The sequence below is a fragment of the Onychostoma macrolepis genome, chromosome 01, assembly GCF_012432095.1.
Source record: "Onychostoma macrolepis isolate SWU-2019 chromosome 01, ASM1243209v1, whole genome shotgun sequence".
Lineage (NCBI taxonomy): Eukaryota > Metazoa > Chordata > Actinopteri > Cypriniformes > Cyprinidae > Onychostoma > Onychostoma macrolepis.
The window spans coordinates 12,874,239-12,896,493 of record NC_081155.1 but is presented as its reverse complement, the minus strand read 5'-3'; the positions used below and the strand labels follow the sequence as shown (position 1 = coordinate 12,896,493).

At 35.6% G+C, this 22,255-nt stretch overlaps 1 protein-coding gene across 1 annotated transcript; it reads right to left on the bottom strand.

Moving 5' to 3' along the window:
- Positions 1–3,730: 3,730 nt before the first annotated feature.
- On the bottom strand, positions 3,731–21,432 carry si:dkey-121b10.7 (heparan sulfate glucosamine 3-O-sulfotransferase 6). The gene is made up of 2 exons (XM_058783286.1): positions 20,954–21,432; positions 3,731–4,349 (listed from the first exon to the last, which is right to left on the bottom strand). The coding sequence occupies exons 1-2, from the start codon at positions 21,430–21,432 to the stop codon at positions 3,731–3,733; spliced, it is 1,098 nt and encodes a 365-aa protein (XP_058639269.1).
- Positions 21,433–22,255: the final 823 nt, after the last annotated feature.

Below are 22,255 nucleotides of genomic sequence, written 5' to 3'. Positions count from 1 at the left end.
TGAGAGACTCTCCAACACTTGAATGCTGATACTTGACCTTTAGTTTCAGGGTCACCGGTTGTTCTTTAGCCGAGGAGTGAAAAGTTTTAATCTGATGGAGGTTTTAGCACTAGTCTAATCTCACTCTAATCCAGAGCTTTGACAGCAAGGAAGGCTTAAACATTAGCCATCATGAAACACAAAGAGAGAGCTGCACACACACACACACACACACACACACAGAGGGTCTGATGAGATGAAGAAGCCAAAGCCAAGCCTGTTTGCATTTGAAAGCAAGCAGTCAGCTGCAGAACAGGATAACATCTCAGCTTTCGCTGATTTGCTGCTGGCCACTGGGATACAAAGAGGACTTTACAAGAGGGAAGCACTCAAAGACATTCCTCAAGTCCATTTCAGTAGAAAGACAGAGGACTGGGCTTATGTTTCAGGACAGAAATAGCTGTTTTATTTTCCCTGGGTGTTGATTCCTGTGCCGCTGATGTGAATGATGCTCTTTTTATTCTCCTCAAGCCAACCAAACGCTCTTAAATTAACTGTATTTGCATGTGCAGCTTTACAAAGAAGAATCTTCCAGCTCGCTCAAGAACATCAAAAAGTAACTTCAGATACTCCCAGAATGTATTGACCGTTTGGCCAAATTTTCTGAGACCACACAGCTTTAAGTCATATTTGAGCGGTTGTATCTTATAGAGATCATCTTGAACTTTTGACACTTTAAATTTCATAAAACGAGGAGATGATTGTTTGTATTTAATTTATTTTCAGATTGCGTCTCGCATATAGATGTGTGAGGTAACTTCAAATTAACATTTCAAAGCAGGGTTTTGTGAGATTTACAAGACATCAGTTTTCTGTCCTCTGTGTTTTCACTTACAGTAAAATCAGTAAAATTGTGAAATATTTTTACAATTTAAAATAAGTGTTTTCTATGTAAATATATTTTAAAATGTAATTTATTCCTGTGACGCAAAGCTGAATTTTCAGCATCATTACTCCACTCTTCAGTGTCACATGATCCTTCAGAAATCATTTTAATAAGCTGATTTACTGCTCAAGAGAGTTATTATCAGTCTTAAAATTATCAGGCTGCTTCATATTTTTGATCAGAATTTATTTGCAATAATAATGTCATTTTTAAATAATTTTTAAGTATTTTCTTTGGGGGAAAAAATACAAATACAAATAAAAAATAAAAATAAAAAACCCCAACATTTTACTGACCTCAAACAGTTTTTGCTCAGTTCCAGGTGGATAATCTGAGAAAATTTAAGAAACAGTAAAAGGGGAACTCATTTTAATATATTAAAATCATAGTTTAGGCTATCCACATCTTCATATAAACCCACACAGGCCACGTTAATCTATCAGGATTTGGAAAATACAGTAAATCCTCCATTAAATAACATTTTATGGATGTTTGGAAGCGAGCAGCACTCGATCTGGATTAAATCATGGTGACAGGGGACTAAATGGATGATGGCACACCGCAGTGGAACTATAAACTTAAACAGACAATTATTGATTTTGATATTTTTTTTAGGAATAAAGAGGCTGTCTCTAGATTGGTAACATTAATGCGACAGGAGAAAAGGCTCTATGTGGCCAGCTTTGGTGGTCAGCGCTTTAATATGGCATGGCGTGGGAGGTCATCCAAAGGTCAAGGGTCAAAGATTACCATCCTAAAGGTCTCTATGACCCTTGCAAATTGATTGCTTACACATCAGAAAGCTTCTGCTCAGAATGTTAACTTCACATTTAGCCTGGTTGGCGCTGACAGCTACACTCCTTTCTATAAAAAATATAGTTTTAAAGTTATTGAACTTATAAAAGAAAGCATAAAACTGTATATGTATATATACACACACTGTAAATATATATTTTTATTTAATGGGGGAAAATTCTAGTTAAAGATTTGCTCTTCTGGAAAATGAAATTAAAATCATTGTCACTGACAGAAATGTATGTGTACACTGTTCCTATCATGTTTATTTATTGTAATGTTTGTAGAAAAAAAAGCTGCTCACCGATTTCAATATATATTTGGACACTGACAGATCAAAAAATCTTTACATTCATAAATATAAATAATAGCAATTTACAGCAGAAGCAAACCTTTGTTTTCAGTCAGCAGATATAATGCATAGTCCAGTATTCATCCCTGTATAACATCTCTAATAATTATTTTGAGAAAATAAAAGAAAATGTTTAAAGGGTTACATAGCTCTATTTCACTATGGAAACACACCTTTAGAGAATTAAATGAATAATCATCTGTTATTAAAAAAATATGTGGCATAAGAAATGCATGGTCCAAAATCGAAGCCACAGAGTCCGCATTAAATAGCTAAAACCACTTTTATGTAAAACATTATAAAAAAAATGTGTTTCCGTGCAGAAGCAGGAAATTCCTTTTAATGAGCAAAAACACATGAAATAAATAAAGGTTATATGTCTATTGCTGTGTCTCTCTTTTCTTTCCTCTATGTCTCATGTCTATTACATAACAGTGGTTGAATGAGAACATCCAAGTTTTTGCTCTTTTTGGCAGCAATAAATCACAAAGAACAAACGTGTTTTAGGCTGTATGATTATGGGCATCTGAAATAAGGGACCGTTTAAGCAGCAGACATCACAGAGACATCATTCTGTTCAGGCTGTTTGAGATAATTCTCAGCTGAAACCTTTGCAAACCAAATATATACTGTAAAATTCATGTTTTAAATGCAAAAGTATAGTGTAAAATGCATTTTAAAATGCACATATATACTGCAAAATGCATTTGATGAGGGGGTGTATGAAATAAAAATCTTTCAATGCAATAATCTGCAAGAACAAAAAAACAAGATTGGTTCTCATTGTCTTTCTGGTCCAGAAGTTACAAAGACATAATACAAATAATGCAAAGACAGTCGAATACTTTTTACATGACTTTCTTCTTTAGAATTTTAAATTGAATGTGTTACTTGTGTTTCTTTGCACTAGAAGAGATTGTTATGCTCCAACTGAGGAAAAATCAAGTTGCTTCAGGTGCGTAAAAAGAAAAGAAAAGGGGGTCAATGCTGGCTGCACACTGAATTCAATTCAGACAGGAGAATAAAACTATATTTTATGATATTAAAAAATCACATGCATGAGAAAAGTGAATAAAAATTTTTTTTTTCTTTGAGAAATGTGTTGACTTTGCATTGTTGTATTATTTATATATTTTTGATCTTTTTTTATTTTGATCTTTTGTTTACCTTTTGCATATTTAGCAAATGTATACTGTTTGTTGTTCTTATATATATGTTGCTTTTGTTTACTGTAAGTGCCACAGTTTCTTTTAGGTCCACCTGCTAATTGAATCCAGCTAATTATCTCTAATTAGTAATCCAGAAAAAGGGTAAATGGTTGTTGTTATGTGAGCACTAAAAAAAGCAATATGCTGAAATGTTTGCTTGTGCTGGTTTAGTTTTTAATTCATTTGCACTGTGCACTTTTTACACTATGAAGTTTATATAATAAGATGTATTTTTGCTAGACCTTTTCCAGTCTGGATTACATTCAGTGTGCGATCAGCAATCTCTTTGTTTGCACTTGCACATTTTATTTATTTTTTTGTAACTAATTGTGAAATTTACTAGCAATTTCTGAGGGTACTCAGGGTGAAGATACTGAAAATCAACATCAATCAGTCATAAATAAACAGTTTCATCTCTTTCTGCATTATCAGAAAGGGTCCTGCAAGTGTTCAGTCCCAGCCAAAGTCCTGACCAGTCATCTGGTAGAACTTCATGTTGAAAGGCCTGTAGAAATCCCTGAGTCTGTGCAGCACTTCCGCTGGTATGTGTGGATGCGGTCGGCCTTTTGATTTCCCCAGGCATCGCGGTCTGCTGCTTCCTTCTGGCTTTTTGAGGCAGGGGAAGCCTTTAGTCTGGTTAAAGTAGAAGTGCTTATTGGTCACCACCCGTTTGAGTCCCAGAAAATCCTGCACCCGGCCCATTTCTCCCGCGGGGTCCGTGACCAGCTTCTCGCCGCTCACGAAAAGAAACTGCGCGAGCGGGAAATACCTGAGCCAGTTCTCCAGGTGTTTGGAGTAGATGCCGATCCTCACAGCGCTCCAGGACGTGTCGATCAGACCTGTGGTGAAGTTCTTGAAGACCAGATTCTGGAAGGACGGCAGGCCGGGGCTTTTGGTCAGAGTCTGAGTGTAGTCCGACACGGCCCGGGTCACGGGGTCACGGACCACCACGATGAGCTTGGTGCTGCGGCTCATGGAGAAGACGCGGGATGGCGCTTCACGGGTGATGAAGTAGCTGGGTGTTTTCTCCATGGTGATCTGGCCGTCTAAAGTACGCGGCATTAGATTCCTACAGACCGAGAAACTGAAAGTTAGTCATAATAGAAGTCAGTTCTGTGATCAAACATGGTTTCTAAATGGTTTGAAACACCACAACTCCTACAGAAATGTAGTATGTGAAATATATTGCCCTATATCAAGAGTGATATTGCCAAATATAATTTTCAAATACTTACATTCTCTGGGTAGATGAATATTATAACATATAAAAAATACCCAAAGTAAAATTTGTATATGCACATATGTTAACAAGATCTATATTAGAATTTTTCGGTATCGTATGGGATTATATGTACCATATGTCAATATATATGTAGCAATATGTATTGTGTTTATGCAAATTTATTAAAACAACACACACATATATATATATATATATATATATATATATATATACAAAAATCTGTGTGTTTATATTTATTTTTATAATAAATGTTCAGACACATATCTGTCTTTTATATTTACTTATATAATATGTATTGATGGGTGTAAGGATAGATACTGTATACATGTACGTGATGTACAGTATATGCCCAAAACTGTACTACACATACATAAACATACATATTTGGGCTAGATATATATGTTAATACATGAAAATGTTCCAATCTCTAATAGGCTTCATATACTGTATGTTTAATTCAAATGACATTTCATAGAAATGTATATATATATATATATATGTGTATATGTACATATATATTACATTTGTGTATGGGAAATCCTGACACATTTTCAGTATGCATTAAATATTTAGGTTCCCATATTATGCTAATTCAATATTTTATTTTTGGGGTCTGCTATAAGACATTTTACATGATTTAATATTCAAAAACATTATTTTTCTCACACTGTACATTGCAGCAGTACCTCTGCCTGAAACACTCCTTTTTTAGTTCCTGTCTCTTTAAATCCAAAAAAGTCAAGTCTGCTCTGATTGGTCAGCATGCCCACTCTTGGGTTCAACCACTACTCTAATAAAGATTTAAAAAAAAAATGTCATTAAAATAATATATATCATCACTGGCTTCAGTAAAGTGCATTATAGGATTGTTTTTTTTTTTTTTTTTTTTTAAAGGTTCACCTAAAAATGAAAATTCTATCTATTAATTTGTGTTGTTCCAAACCAGTATTATACAAGACTTTCTTTCTCTGTAACACACAAGAAGATCTTTGAAAAAGTCTTACATTTTTGGAGCAACATGGACATGAATATAAAAAAAGACTTAACTTTCATTTTTGGTGAACTGTGCCTTTAAGGATACAATGTTGCTTTAGAATTTGGCTGAAATCATAAACATTTTGGATTGCACCTAAAATGTCATCTACTGTATGTAGGCAGGTTTTGGGACAGGTTTTCTGTGGCTGCACTTATGTCGTCCAAGCTAAATATTAAACAGTAATTTTAAGCAATAATGCAAAATGAAAAACTGTATTAAAACTGACTCTGGAGACATGATAATTGCGCCCATTTCAGCTCCCGCCAGCGGATGAAGCTGTCACACGTGTTTTGCAATTCAGTTCATTATGATGAAAGATGTTCTTTTTATTATCAAATATAAAAGAAGCAGTTCTCTGATGAGGCCAGTGTTGAATTACTCACTCCATCCCGAGTAATGCAAAGTGTAAAGTGTTGTTAAATAAACATAAAAGCTGACCTGATTAAAAACCAACCTTGTGAAATAAACGTCAGTGGGAAGGGAGTTGGTGAGCTGCTATAAAAGAAAGAAAAACACGAAAGCATAACAACTCTTAGCAGTCATTTCCTGATGGATTTTGTCCCCAGAAGGTCTGTCAGGAGTCTCTCGATCTCTCCAAGGCTCTTTTGTGCTGATTTGAGGTCAGTTTTTTGAGATCTCATTTAAAAGATGAGGGTATTGGCTCCAGTAATGGAACAATATCCTAAATCAGCACAGAAGGTTTGCCTTTAGTATATTAAATATCAATTATATATGCCATGTTTTATTAGATATATTTTGTTATATTTGTACACACGCACGCACACACACACACACACACACACACACACACACACACACACATATTAAATGTATTAATTATTATTAAAATTAATAGTTTTCTACAATATAAACATGATAAAATAATATAAAAATAATTGTGTATAATATATAATTATGTAATATAAATATAATAAAATATAAATATAATAAATAATAAATAAATATAAATACATGTAAATATATTAATGTTGTTGTTGGTTAGGTTCAGTTAATCTCTTTAATGAATACCCAATAGCTCCAGCATCAAGTGGAAAAATCTCTACACTGACTCTCATTATTTCCATAGAGCACATATGCAGTAGATTAACTCTTCACTGGTCTGGGATGGGGTTTGGTAAGCGGTCGCTCTCTCTGTCTCTTTCTCTGAGGCTGGCCGTCATCTCATTGCTATGAAGCTTATTTTCAACTCTAATGCAACTCATATTGACCTATGAGAGCTTTACCACTGAGACAAGAATCAGAAGAATCATGTTGACTGGTTTGTGAAGGAGAATAAAGAGTAACATTGAGACATTGGATTTGCCATTTGACCTGCAATGCTCTTAAAGGAACAGTTCACCATAAACCATGATATTATATCACTATTTATGCACCCTGATATCGTTCCATTTTGTATGTTATCATTTGAAGAGAATTTTTGGTGACTCTTCATGCTGCACTTGTTCAAACAATTACCATTTGTAGTCTGTTTAGCTCCAAGAAGGACAAAACACATTAAAAAAGCCAGTGTTTTGATTGTGTTTACACCATGCATGTTCCCAGTGCCTTCTTTTAGGGATGTGATCTTGAAGCATTACATGCAGAGCTTTTAATTTGGAAAGCATGTCATGGTTAATGTCAATGTTGTCATTCTCACCCTGCATCTAAAGTGCAAGTGCTGTTTGGCTATGTACACACCGCTAAGTGCATGTTTAATTCAGAGTAATCAAGCTAATGGAAGCCATAATGGCCGCAGCCGCGTCTGCTGACATCATGTTTACGTTGTGGAGAGCAGGCTGGTAATCAGTAAAAAGTTTGGGCTTTTCTCAATTCACGCCAGTGGCCCACACACTCTGGTCCACCCGTTTGATCTCCCAATCCAAAGAAGCATCGCAAGATAAAGCCCTCATTTCGTTCAGGTTCGCAAATGCAGCTGACTGGTGACCTCTGGCAACCTTTGATCTGGCGCCAGCTGTGCGCTTGTGTGTTTTCTTCTTTATCGGGTGGCTTGTGGCAGCTGCTGTTACCTGTGCGGTTGTTAGGCTAGCATCCATGCTGTTTGTTTTGATCACACCTAGTGTAGCTTTAGTGGTTAGCATCTGGACCGGGAATGTGAACCTGGAGTATGTATGAGTTTATCAGAGCAGAACCTGGCAACAATTTATTTCTGTTTACTGGTACAGAAGGCACAGCTGTGGGTGGCCTGCTGCAAAACAATGGCCTCGAAAAATATCAACAACTCCATCCCTTTGGCATTCAGTCGGTATTAAATATAATTTATGTTTTAAAATGCATTCAAAGTGTTAAGAAAAATACATTGTAACATTGTTTTTAGTGGTTTCCTACATTTCTAAACATCCTTAAAACAAAATACACCTGTTGAGCAAAAACAAAAGAGATTTAGAAAAATATATGTATTCTCTGTTGCATTTTATATTTTGCTACTGGTGAAATATATAACATCTGTATAGGATATTTAAGATATAGATTGACTTATTTATAGAATTATATATTTGTATTTTAATTAATTAAATAATTTTTAATATATTTTATAATATAAATTTATAAAAAAATTATGGTAACACTTTATTTTGATGGTCCCTTTTGAACATTCTGTTGACACTAAGTATGGTTGCAACTGCATGTCAACAAACTCTCATAAGAGTATTAGTAGACTGTCTGCTTCATATCTGCTAACTCTTTATTGTGATGGTCTCCCAACAGGCACTCTACTGACTGTAAGTAACTTTGCAAGTACATGTCAAGTTATTCTAACCCTAACCCTACCAGTCAACTAATACACACTCTAAAACACTCTAATGAGAGTTAGTAGAAATGTAATGTAGAAATGTAATGCAATGTTACTTATAGTGAACAGAATGTGTTAAAGGGACCATCAAAATAAAGTGAAACCAAAATAATTTATAATATACATTTTTATTTTTTTCATATATTTATTTATTTTAAATATATTTTTTATGTATGTATGTATGCATTTATTTATTTATTTATTTACAACCTAAATTCCGTAAATGTTGGGATGTTTTTTTAAATTTGAATAAAATGAAAACTAAAAGAATTTCAATTCACATGAGCCAATATTTTATTCACAATAGAACATAGAGAACATAACAAATGTTTAAACTGAGAAATTTTACAAATTTATGCACAAAATGAGCTCATGTCAAATTTGATACCTGCTACAGGTCTCAAAATAGTTGGGATGGGGGCATGTTTACCATGGTGTAGCATCTCCTCTTCTTTTCAAAATAGTTTGAAGATGTCTGAGTATCGAGGTTATGAGTTTCTGGAGTTTTGGTGTTGGAATTTTGTCCCATTCTTGCCTGATGTGGTTTCCAGCTGCTGAAGAGTTTGTGGTCGTCTTTGATGTATTTTCCGTTTAATGATGCGCCAAATTTTCTCTATAGGTGAAAGATCTGGACTGCAGGCAGGTCAATTCAGCACCCGGACTCTTCTACTACGAAGCCATGCTGTTGTAATAGCTGCAGTATGTGGTTTTGCATTATCCTGCTGAAATACACAAGGCCTTCCCTGAAATAGACGTCATCTGGAGGGGAGCACATGTTGCTCTAAAACCTTTATATACCTTTCTGCATTCATAGTGTCTTCCAAAACATGCAAGCTGCCCATACCGTATGCACTTATGCACCCCCATACCATCAGAGATGCTGACTTTTGAACTGAACGCTGATAACACGCTGGAAGGTCTCCCTCCTCTTTTTTGGACTCGTCTGACCATAGAACACTTTTCCACTTTGAAACAGTCCATTTTAAATGAGCCTTGGCCCACAGGATATGATGGCTCTTCTGGACTATGTTCACATATGGCTTCCTTTATGCATGATCGAGCTTTAGTTGGCATCTGCAGATGGCACGGCGGATTGTGTTTACCAACAGTGGTTTCTGGAAGTATTCCTGAGCCCATTTAGTAATGTCAATGACAGAATCATGCCGATGAGTGATGTAGTGTCGTCTGAGGGCCCGAAGACCATGGGCATCCAACAAAGGTCTTCGGCCTTGTCCCTTATGCACAGAGATTTCTCCAGTTCTCTGAATCTTTTGATGATGCTATATGCACTGTAGATGATGAGATTTGCAAAAGCCTTTGCAATTTGACGTTGAGGAACGTTGTTTTTAAAGTATTCCACAATCTTTTTACATACTCTTTCACAGATTAGAGAGCCTCTGCCCATCTTTACTTCTGAGAGACTCTGCCCCTCCAAGACATCCCTTTTATAGCTAATCATGTTACAGATCTGATGTCAATTAACTTAAATAGTTGCTAGATGTTCTCCCAGCTGAATATTTTCAAAATTTCTTGCTTTTTTTTTTGTTTCCCCCGTGCCAACTTTTTTGAGACCTGTAGCAGGCATCAAATTTCAAATGAGCTCATTTAGTGGATAAAAGCGTAAAATTTCTCTGTTTAAACATGTGTTATGTTCTCTATGTTCTATTGTGAATAAAATATTGGCTCATGTGATTTGAAAGTCTTTTAGTTTTCAGTTTATTCAAATTTAAAAAATGTCCCAACATTTCCGGAATTCAGGTTGTATGTATGTTGCTATGAGCAATCCGAATACTTATAAAAAAATTCAGATAGATAGATAGATTTTTAAAATTATATATTTATTTTGTATATATTTATTTGTAATTTTACATGTGTTAATTGAAATTTTATTCATATTTGACATGTATTTATTGATATTTGTATTTATTTTAGGGTAACGTTAACGCATGCGATTAATCAAAAAATGTTAAAGCGTTAATATTTTTTAACGCAAATTAATTGTTTGATAAGGTTTGACCCCAACTTCTTCCCGTCATCGCAGCGCGGAAGGTTATCTATCATTGTGTGATGAGGGTACAGCAGCAGTGTTACCAGGGTAGCGACACAAGTGGGCTATTTTGAAAATACAGTCACGGGAAAAATTACAGAGCCGTGGGTTGCAGTTTTTTGGGCTACTTTTATAATGTACCACGGCCGCCCAAGGTGTATATAGACAAATAAAAATTAAAATACATCCCTTTACTAATGTGTATTATACTTGGAATGTATCCCTGGCAACTTAAGAATGGAGAGGCAGTTGTAACATCACAAACAACGTGAGTTTCAGCAGAGCATACATGTTAAGGCTTTTACACAGCAGAAATAAACATGACAACAGCCTCTATAGATTATATTAGATAATAAACACACGATTACGATAGGATATTTGTATGTGATTTTCTTGCGGTAATGTGTACATCTGAATGCTAATTTGTGCAGCGATATAAAAGGCTATAAATAGCATATTTTAACAACAGTAAACGACCAAATTCCACATGTGATCGTAAAAGGAAGTTATTACAAACGCTCGATGGTGGTTTGAAGTGAGTTCTGAGTAAAAGTGTACTATTAATCTCATAAATTGTTTTATGAAGCATTATGCTAATGTTAGCTCTAATTCACCTGCAGAACAGGTCCAATTCTTCTTCATAATGCATTTTGTCATAATACTTCATGTAAGGTCGCAAGAAAATGTTTTGTTGTATTTATTTAGAAATACTTTTGATAATAGTTGGGTAAATGTATACTAGGATTGAAGCAATGTGGCTTGGTAAACATTTTATTGCCAGTTTAAAGGCTGATAATGGCTGAATAAAAACAAAAGAATAATGATAAAATAATAATAAGGATTATGTCTCATACCTGGCGGAGGTGTGAAAGGTTCTGTTTCCTTAAACTAGTTTGTCATGCATTTCTTTATTTCAACACATTTACAGGTAAATCCTAGTATTTTAAATTTGTGATTAATCATGATTAATCACAGTCCATGACTGTGATTAACGCGATTACATTTTTTAATCGATTGACAGCACTAATTTATTTATTTTAAATGTATTTATTAATTTATTTTCATTCTTATGAGCAATCCGCATCAGTTATATGATAAGAATTAGTTTGGTCATGAAGACTCAAAATATTCCTGAAAAATTATTAACAAAATAACATGGTTTCTTTCTGGACATCACACAATTATACAGACTGACCGCCACTGTTTGGTTTAGGTTTCTGCGGTGTGCTGTGAGTTACTTTTCAAAATATTCAAATACATTTTTGAACCAAAACATGTTTAACTATAAAAAAGAGACAGCAAACACAGTGCGGTAAGTCATGCCTTATTACACAACACACATACACAAGCTCTTCCTTGTAGCTGTTTGCATAATACACATCAGAACAGAGTGGGATCTTCTCTCCTTCATTTAAATGAACCACAGGATACAACCTTTCTCCCATTATCAGAGGAAAACATCGAGACAGAACTTCCCCCTGTGTCTGGCAGCAGTGACCCGGGATGTTCCCATCCTGATCTCTGCCACATCTGGCAGCAATGAGGCTCCGGGAGGAAGTTTCTTCCCATTAAGTGCTCATCATGGGCCTGAATGGATACGGTTATGGTAGGTCTCTGAAATGTTACATTTTACAAAAATTACATAAAAAGCTTACTTTTAATGAGACCCTTTGTCTTGCTGTTCGTATTTAAATCTATAAAATATAAAAACTTCTGGAAAACAAGATTGAGGTGCAAAATTCAGAAAAGAAAAGCAAGTCCTTAAATCTTGAATATCTTGTTCATTATATATGTCTGACCGAATTTTCAAAATGAAATGAACTTGCATAAAACAGAATTCAAATTGAGGATCTTTTAGATAATGTCAGATAATGTTTATTTTATCAGATCATGTTTATTTTATTTCAAATATGTTTTTTATGGTTTTGGTTCTAGTTAACATTAATTTCTAGTCACTAAAAATATTTTAAAACAAGACAGAAATGTTTACAATTAAGTAATGCAGTGTGACTGTGGTCTCATGTTTTAAAAACTAAAACCCCGTAATATATATCCACTATGCATGGGATAATATAATCTCAGGTACATCACTCTTGTTTGCCTTAAAACAGGTTGTACTCAGACACAGCACTCATGAACACCATTTTGAGGAAGGCATGGCCTTCTTATTGAAAACAAAGCTAGAACACGGGCATGTCATTATGGGGCAAATGGGAGCTTCTAGAAACTGTGGGAAGCAATTAAATGTCAGCTGGAAATAACAAGTAAAGCACCATAAAACTGCTCAAACATGCAAACGCACACAACGCAAGGGACAAAACACTCCCTTACAAAAGAAAAATCACAGAGGAGAACTCCTGAACATCTCAATTGTTTCTCCTACACATCAATTACATGAAATGGAGGTTTCTTCTCAGATTTTCTCCTGAGAACAGATGCTCGTAAGACCTCATCTGCAATTTCTTTGTCACAAATAATTTTAACGTGAACTTAGTAATTTCTCATTAAGACCAAATGATCTGAGCTTTTCTCCAAACAAATGTTAGAAGAAACATCTCAAGCAAAGCTAGAAGTCGAATGAGTCAAGACTGAGCTCTTCATTAAGCTCTGCAAGAGCAGCATCAGAGAAATAAAATATCTTAGAAACATTCAGTGGACAGTGAAACATCATCTCTACATGTGTGGCATAGCAGGAAAGCCACAGGTCAAAGGAGAAACCAAGATCTAAATGCTCACATCCTTGAAAGAAAGAAGGTGGTCCCGCATTAACAGGAAACAGACCAGCGGCAAATCAGGGATTACAGACTTGTGTGTGTGTGTGTGTGTGTGTGTGAAAGGAACTAATTACCCTTCTGCCCTCACTATCATGTGGGAAAATCAGCGAAGTGGCTGTGAGCGTGTGCTTGCGTGGGTTTATCTGTGAAGCAGCAGCAGGACGACCACACCCAGAGACGAGGACACAATAACACGAACTACAACTTGAACTACTCAACACTTTTACCTCCCTCTGAATTCCATCTGAAATAGTGATCAATTTAACCTTAGTCGGTTAACATCTAAAGACCTCAAACATCTAAAAATACCTCACACAATATGTGTTAAATGATTTTATACTACAGGGCCGTTGAATGCTTGAATCTGATTGGCTGAAGAACGTTCTAAGGTGTGCAATTATTTTCAGGGAAACACACGGCGAACGTAGTTCCAGGCAGCTCTTGACCGCATTACATGACCATATCACTTCGCCAAATGATTTCTGTTATTTCAAAGTCTTACAACAGCAAAATAACCAAGACCCACAATGACACTGGCCAAATAAATAAATATAGTAAACAATATGATAAAAACGACAGATCATGTCCATGTTTTTGCCACAAAATTTCGCTTTATAATGTACGGAAAGCACATCTCTCTCTCCCGCTCTCTCTCCCTCACAGACCGCACACACATAATGGTTACAGTTTGCACACACTAGCATACATCGCGCTAATGTTGTTAGCGCTACTCTGATGATTTTATCAGTAAACGACTTAAAAACTACATGATTTCTCACAAGCGAAGTAACAACAACGGCGCTGTTCGTGAACAAAGGGAACTAAGTTTCACTATAACTAGAGACATTGCTGCCGAACACTACTGAGAGACGCACAGAGGTAATTCTCTCTCTCTCTCTCTCTCTCTCTCTCTCTCATAACTTCGTTATTAACTGTATTAACTGCATTAATCTGTTATTAACGGCTCAAGCCTCCGTTACTAGGTTTAACATGACGTTTAGGAATTAGCCAGAGACTCTCTCTATGGTTCTGAAATTAGCAATTTGTGTGCACATACATGCCAAAAAAACAATCAATATTATTTTATTGCATTGAACTGAATTATTTGAGTATATATATATATATATATATATATACACACACACACACATATATATATATATATATATATATATATATATATATATATATATATATATATGTATATATATATATATATGCATATATATATGCATATATATATCAATATATATCAATATCATATATATCATATATATATCAATCTTCAAGCAACAACTGAAAACTCATCTCTTTCGACAGCACTTGACTTCACTTGACTTCATCCTAAACTTAAAAAAAAAAAAAAAAAAAAAAAATTATCTTTACTTATTCCTTCCTTTGGTAGTTTGTATTTATTTGAACAATGCCTGAGACTTGGTGTTGCAAGCACTTCGTATGTCTGATTGCCTCTTCAAGATTAATCGCTCTATGTATTCCCCAATTGTAAGTCGCTTTGGATAAAAGCGTCTGCTAAATGACTAAATGTAAATGTAAATGTAAATATATGTATATAATATCTGTATTTTATTTACACATATTGTATTATATTTATAATGAATTCTATATACATTGTGCATAATATTTATATTTACATTTTATCTTTATATTTTCTGTTTTCATTTTAATTTTAAAGTTATTTTTAAACATGTTTCTCTCTCTCTCTCTCTCTCTCTCTATAGGCAAAGTAAAATAATCAGGTATTTTATTATTATTACTATTATTATTATTACAATGGAATTGTTTATTTTTATTATTTATGTATGAATCAGCATTCTTTTTCATCTGGTTTATGTGCACAAAAACAAATTGTATATTTTTAAACCAGCATCAAAACACTGAACTCACTGTATATCCGCCTACATCCTCCTGATTAGTGTCTTGAAGCTCTTACAGGATGTGCTTCCTTTTCTTCCTGCTTTTTAATCTGCCTCTGAAGCTCCTAATTATCTAATCAGACTGGCTGAAATTTCCAGATAGTGTGTTTGATAATGTGTTAAGGATCAGTCACGGGAAACTACAAGAAGGAAGAAGACCTCCGCTGCAGATCTCTGCTGGTCAGACTGGCCATATCATTTGTAAAAATAGCACATTATTCTAATTTGACAAGAAATCATTCAACAAAAGAATTAAAATTAAGCATCGCAACATAACAGTTAACAATCTCAGTATTGTACCCGTAATGCATTTGAGATTCAGGATGTGTCACCATTTCTGGAAACAGTCCAGTATCAGGATATTGCTAAACGTCCACAAGCGCCTGGCATAAATTTATGGTACAAATTTGGCAGGAGGACCCTGAGAAAAAAGACCTGGCACAGTTTATATTCAATGAACTATATGCTATATGGTGGTGCGTGTAGAATACAATTTCTGTGACAAATGTGCAACTGCTGACTGAAGTGATGCCAAAGAGCAGAATTACATTTATAAAACAGATGTAAATTTATATGTGAGCAGATAGTGTCTATAGCTCTTATAGAAGTTACAATGCACACATGAAGGGATATAAAAGTAAAAACAGATCGTACAATGGAAATCTGTTCAAATATGCACCACACAGAATTTTAAGTGACTCAATATGGAGTGTGTAGCAGCATAATGAACCTTTAAGACTGGCCTAGAGGAAACCACATCCCTGGCTTGGTTAACAGCCCACCGTATGTGCAGCTTTAACAGTCAGTCGCAGGACTTTGAGCAGAAGAACGACTGCAGCTGCAGAATCGGGAGGTTCTAGTATAATTAGTGTCTTCAAACACTCTGTTTTTTGCCTGATTAATCATACTTTTCTTGTTGAAAGGGCAGTATTCGAAAGAAATAAAGTGGGGTTTGCTCTAAAGCAGGCCTATATTTCAGCAGTAGAAGACTAGGCATTTCTGCTGAGAAGTCATGCATCAAAAACAAGTTGTTAAGAAACTATCTATGCCATTGTGGGTTGGTGAACAACTTGGGACAAGCCAAAGCTTTCTTTCTCTTGGCCTTGACTGTAACCTATCCCACTGAATACCTCCAAGGAAATGATTATCCAGCTAACCACGTCATAAAAAAATCACAAGCAAAGCAAAGCTATGCTCTTAAAAATAAATTGGCATCAATGGTTCCACGAAGAACCTTTAACATCAGTGGAACCTTTACATTCCACAAAGCGTTCTTTATGGTGGAAAAAGGTTCTTCAGATTACTGAAAAGTTCAAAAAAGGTTCTTTTATGGAATCTCTGTGAAAACCTCCCTTTGGGTTACTTCCTGACTCTTAATTATTCATTTGAGGCTGTGCCATACTCTGAGGATATAGATAACACATCTATCTCTGTAGCGCACTGCTGGTGTGTGCTGTGATGGTTTCTTCCACATCACTACACTCAGTCCTGATCAATCAATGGCTAGTTTAATGTTAGAGACCCGGGTCATATGGGAAATCTAACCTGTCAAATCAGCACTCTGGCATCATGAAATATATGGCCTTAAAATCTAAATTGAACGTGTAATGCAAAATGTAAATGTACTCATTAACATAAGGGATAGATTAAAAAATTATAAACTTTTGCATGAAATGGACTGAGTGCTAAAACATTTGTTCTGTAATGTATTTCTTATGACAAATATACATAAAATAATTATATGTAAATTAACTACAACATAATATATGTATATATATATATATATATATATATATATATATATATATAATTCCCATATGTATTATATAGAGATGTAATAAATAAGCATTCCATGTTACACAACACTCACAAGACAGCAAGGAATTAAACCTATCACAATTGAGCATTTTCTTAAAACACAGCTCTTAAAACATTAACCTTTATAGGTAAACACCTTGGAGTGTCATAAAGAATGACAAGAGCTAAAAAGGGCAGGAGCAGTTTGTCAACAAGATTGAATATGCACAGGTTAATTAACCATCTCTATGCCTAAGTGCAATAAAGTTGGTTAAGGAGGAATCGATAAGCAGCACGTCTGCACACATCATTGATTGGGAGGTGACTTTTATTCCGGACAGTGATTTATGGAGTCATGAAAAGGTGCAACCAGAGTCAGGTAACTGCACTGAGTGGGGGAGGAACAATTATTATGGATTAATGAACAGAATTAAAGAATAAGTAATGTTAATAACATAATAGAAATTCATGGGAAGATCAGATTTTTAAGATCTTCAGTTTATAATATTAGATAAAATGTAGAACTTAATTGCAATTCTTTATTAAATTATGCAGTGCATCCTGAAATTTATTCATAATTATCATAATTAAATGTTTTATATTTTTTTGTATCTTTAGTATTTTGAATGTATTTAGAAAATGTTCACTGTAGTGGAATATTATTAATTAAATTAGAAACATTTGACTAAACACATGCATATAATATATACGGCAACACTTTAGAATAGGGAACACTTATTCACTATTAACTATGACTTTTCCCTCAATAAATTCCTAATTTGCTTCTTATTAATAGTTAGTAAGGTAGTTGTTAAGTTTAGGTATTGGGTAGGATTAGGGATGTAGAATAAGGCATTAATATGTGCTTAATTACTACTAATAAATGGCTAATATTCTAGTAATATGCATGCTAATAAGCAACTAGTTAAGAGACCCTAAAATAAAGTGTTACCATATATACAATATTTGTAGGCTATAATGCATCAATCATTTTTACAATGTACTATATCTGACAAGGGCAACAGTCATGAGTTCCATAAACCTTTTAATAAGTAAAGTATACGAGCACCTGGTCACTTACAAAGCTTGTATGTCTCTCTCTCAACTCATTCACTCACTCTTGCTCTCTCACACATACACACAGTGGCCATGTGACAAAGCTCTTCCATGTACAGCTTCCAGCTGGCATTCACAAAAGCTCAGCTGTCATTACACATCTGCACACACACAGAAGACCCGTGGTGTTGACAAGGCTGATATTGAATTATACTTTACAAAAACCCCATACATGGACAGTTTGTTTACATAAGGCTGTCACCACATGCTGGAACAAACGTGTGTGTGTGTGTGTGAGAAAGAGAGACAAATCATCAAACTAAACCTCAGTCGCTTCACGAGATATAGTTTCTTGACAAGAGAGGAAACGTGATTATTAAAGGAATATTTTATCCCGTAATGAAAATTCTGTCATCATTTATTCACTCTCTGTAATTTCAAACCCATAACCCCAAAATTTTCCTTTTGTATTGTAACAAAATAACATAATATGAGTTTAAAAAGTGAGGAATTAATGACAGAATTTTAATTTTGGGGTGAAGTGTTCCTTGAAGACATTTTTAAAGGGACAGTCCACCTGAAAAAAAATAAATCATGTCAATTTTCTTCCCCTCCCTCATGTCATTCCAAACTTGTTTGACTTTTTTTCTTGTCTACAAGATAAAAGAAGATACTTTGAACAATGTTGGAATGGTTTCAGGTCCCATTGACTTCCATAGTATTTTTTATCAATGGAAGTCAAATGGGACCCAAAACAGTTTGGTTACCAACGCTCTTCAAAATATCTTCTACTGCAGAAGAATGTCATATGTAACAACAAGAAGGGAATTAAATGATGAACCAGCAATACATAGACATTCCCATTTGTCTGATTTCTAATTGGATGACAAAGAGATGAGAGACGGACAGAGGCAAGAGACAGAAACACTAACGGTCAATCCACAGTCATTTTATTGGCAGAGGGCTGAATGTCCTGCCAATGAGACACGGCTCTGAACTGGTTGGGTTATTGACAGGTGATATTAATGAACCAAGTGGCATTAAAAGAGAGAGGAAGAATCAATTGCCGATCATGCAGACATATGCATAACTGCTTGAAGGATGGTCTAAACATGCAATTTTGAAAGAGGCCCAAAAGAACTGATGAATGAAGAAATGTCAGTGTGTAACTTCTTTGAGGAGTTAATTAAACTAATATTCTTTGCTGAAAGGCTTTATGATGAGAGCTGCATAAACTTTATGTGCCTCAGAGACATCCAATGCAGGAGCTCTTGAGCTGCTGTCTACATAAATTACAATGTCTGTTATAAAATTGGTCTACTGTAAGATAAAACATCTGCTGACTGACTTAATTACCACTCTTAAGACTTTAAGTGGGTAACTTGGATAAAGAAAATTGCAGTCTCTAAGAATCAAAATCATAGGGAGTGATTATATAGACAGATAACGCCATTATTTGTGATCTGTTTGTAAAAATAAATTAAACTTGTCTTTTTTATTTAAAAAATAAGAATTACAGACCTTATGCATCAGAGAAGTGCACAGCCATCTTTCGAATTTTGTTTTTATGGTAGATCCATAGAATTGCTGTTGAAGAGTAATTAGCTGGTGAAGTGGATGTACGAACGTTATCATGATGTATGTCAGACTGGGAAGATTTTAAAGGATTAGTTCACTTCCAGAATAAACATTTCCTGATAATTTACTCACCCCCATGACATTCAAGATGTTCACATCTTTCATTCTTCAGTCAAAAAAATGAAACCTTTTTGAGGGAAACACTCCAGGATTTTTCTCCATAATAGGGATCAGTGGGTTGAACAAAACAAAACAAAAAAAGTACTTTTTAACCACAAATGCTCATCTTGCACTAGCTCTGCGATGTGTAAACGTGACTTCACAAATTACGTAATCACGTTGGAAAGGTCACTCATGGTTAGTTCTTCATCTGTGTACTTCGGTTTAAAAAATTAGGGTAGGGCGAAAAGCTCTATCTCATTTTCTCCTCTAACAAAGTTGTTTTGCCTTTTTTAGTAAAGGGCGTTTGACTTTCTTTGCATGTTCGCTTTGTAAACAAAGGGTCAGAACTTCCGCCTACGTCACGCGTGCGTGATTACGTAATGTGTGAGGTTGAGCTAGTGCAAGTAGAGCATTTGTGTTTTTTTGAGAAAATGACCAATCATTTTGCTAGATACGGCCCTTATTCCTTGGCTGGGATCGTGTAGAGCACATTGAAGTTGCATTGAAACTGCAATTTGGACCTTCAACCTGTTGGCCACAGTTGAAGTCCACTATATGGAGAAAAATCCTGGAATGTTTTCCTCAAAAACCTTAATTTCTTTTCTTCTGAAGAAAGAAAGACATGAACATCTTGAATGACATGGAGGTGAGTAAATTATCAGGAAAGTTTTATTTTTGGAAGTGAACTAATCCTTTAAAACGAGCGGCTCATTCATAAATTCCTATGACTTTACCTTCACCTTGTAGAAATACAAACCAGAAGACAGAAGACAACAAGCCCAGTGCTAAAAAGGAGCTACATAAGGTCTATACCATTAGGGGCATTGGTTGCTTAGGAGTGGCTGTTAGCACGTTGCTATGCAGTTACTAGGGTGTTCTGAGTGGCTGCTACATGGTTGGCCAGACAAATATATATGTATGTATTTGCATAAGACATAAAAAGTCATTGTATAAGATACTACATATCTGCAAACACGTTTTCTTGTGCTATATTTCTTTAAAATAAATGCCACTGTTCTGGTACAAATTGCACAGGGATTCATACATTTTCAGTGTGTCTTAACTGTCCATCCATCCAGCCAGCAGCATGTTTTGAGGTAGCCTATCATTCATGGCTGTACTGTAATGAAGTTACGTGCTGAATTTGAATACCTTTAGGTGTTTTGATAATCCTTAACCCTATGGTAAATTGATAATAATACTATTATTCACAACTAGCTAAAAACAGGCGACCCACCTGTACCACTGGAGCCCCTTCTCATAGAACCGGTCAAAGAAGTGCGGCTCCGCGCCCACGGCTCTCACGTCTGGATGAACGCGCAGGAACTCCAGTAGCGCGCGCGTTCCTCCCTTTTTCACGCCGATAATAATCGCCTGAGGAAACTCTTTGGTCCCAAAGTTGTTTGACACGGAGAGATTGCTGTATGTGTCATAAACTAAAGCTCGCCGCCGCTTCTCATCTTCCACGTCTGTCGCATCCTGCTCGGGCAGTTCGCGAACGATGGAGCCGTTCCAGTGCGCGAGTTTCTTCCCTTCCTTTGGGAAAAGTTTGCTTCTGAAATTCTGATGGACGTACAGCGGACTCGGCATGGAATCGCAGTATCCGATGAGACAGTAGAACAAATAGGTGAATATGAGGATCATGGTAAAGAACACAGACACCTTGGAGTGCGCTTTCAGGTGTCCCAAGTCGCAACTCGTTGTCCAACATCCCATGAGTGTCTTTGCGTCGCAAGAAACAAAACGTTAAACGGAGGAATCATGCCGTATTAAATATAATTTAACGGGTTTTTGTTGCAAGACTAAACATGTAGTGAGATTTACATTTTTGTTACGCATCAGAGTCACTAAATCAAATGCACGCCATATTTGCACGATGATGTCTTATCCCGAGAAGTAACATTGCGAATTATAACTCTTCATGTTGTCTTTGTTGGACTGATGAGACTTCTTTGGCTTGAGGTCCCGCAGTCCTGCAGCTTCGGGTGACCAGGGTTACCCATTCATCTCCCACCCGTTTTGGGTGCGTATCCACGCCCTGCTTTCCGAGTCCCACCCCTTTTGCTCAAATTACTTTTATTACTTTCCTACCTAAGCAGTTACAAATCCATTAACTACTGTTAAATCGATGAGAGCTAGAGAGCTTTTTTTTTTCCAGATAAGAAAAGAACAGGTCAAGGTTCAGCGCCCTTACTGCATGATAGAGATAGTGAAATGTTATCTTAGGTATTTTTATGGCATGCACTTTCCTTCATAGGCTGCTGTGAGGCATCCCTCTGTCAGGACTCTTTTACACACAGATGAAGAGGTCAGTCAGTGAGCAACACCTGTCCAGAAGGCCACACACTCAGTGGAGACAGTCTGTTTCTTGATCTGGTCTCTGAAGACTTAAGACTAAGCAAAGCACAATCACCTCAGTTTGCACAAACACACTGTACACTTCAATATCAGTTTCAAAGTATTTTATTGGCATGAGTGTCAAATCAAGCAGTAGTGTAAAAGCAAAAATACACAGAATAACAGAATTATTTCATAATTA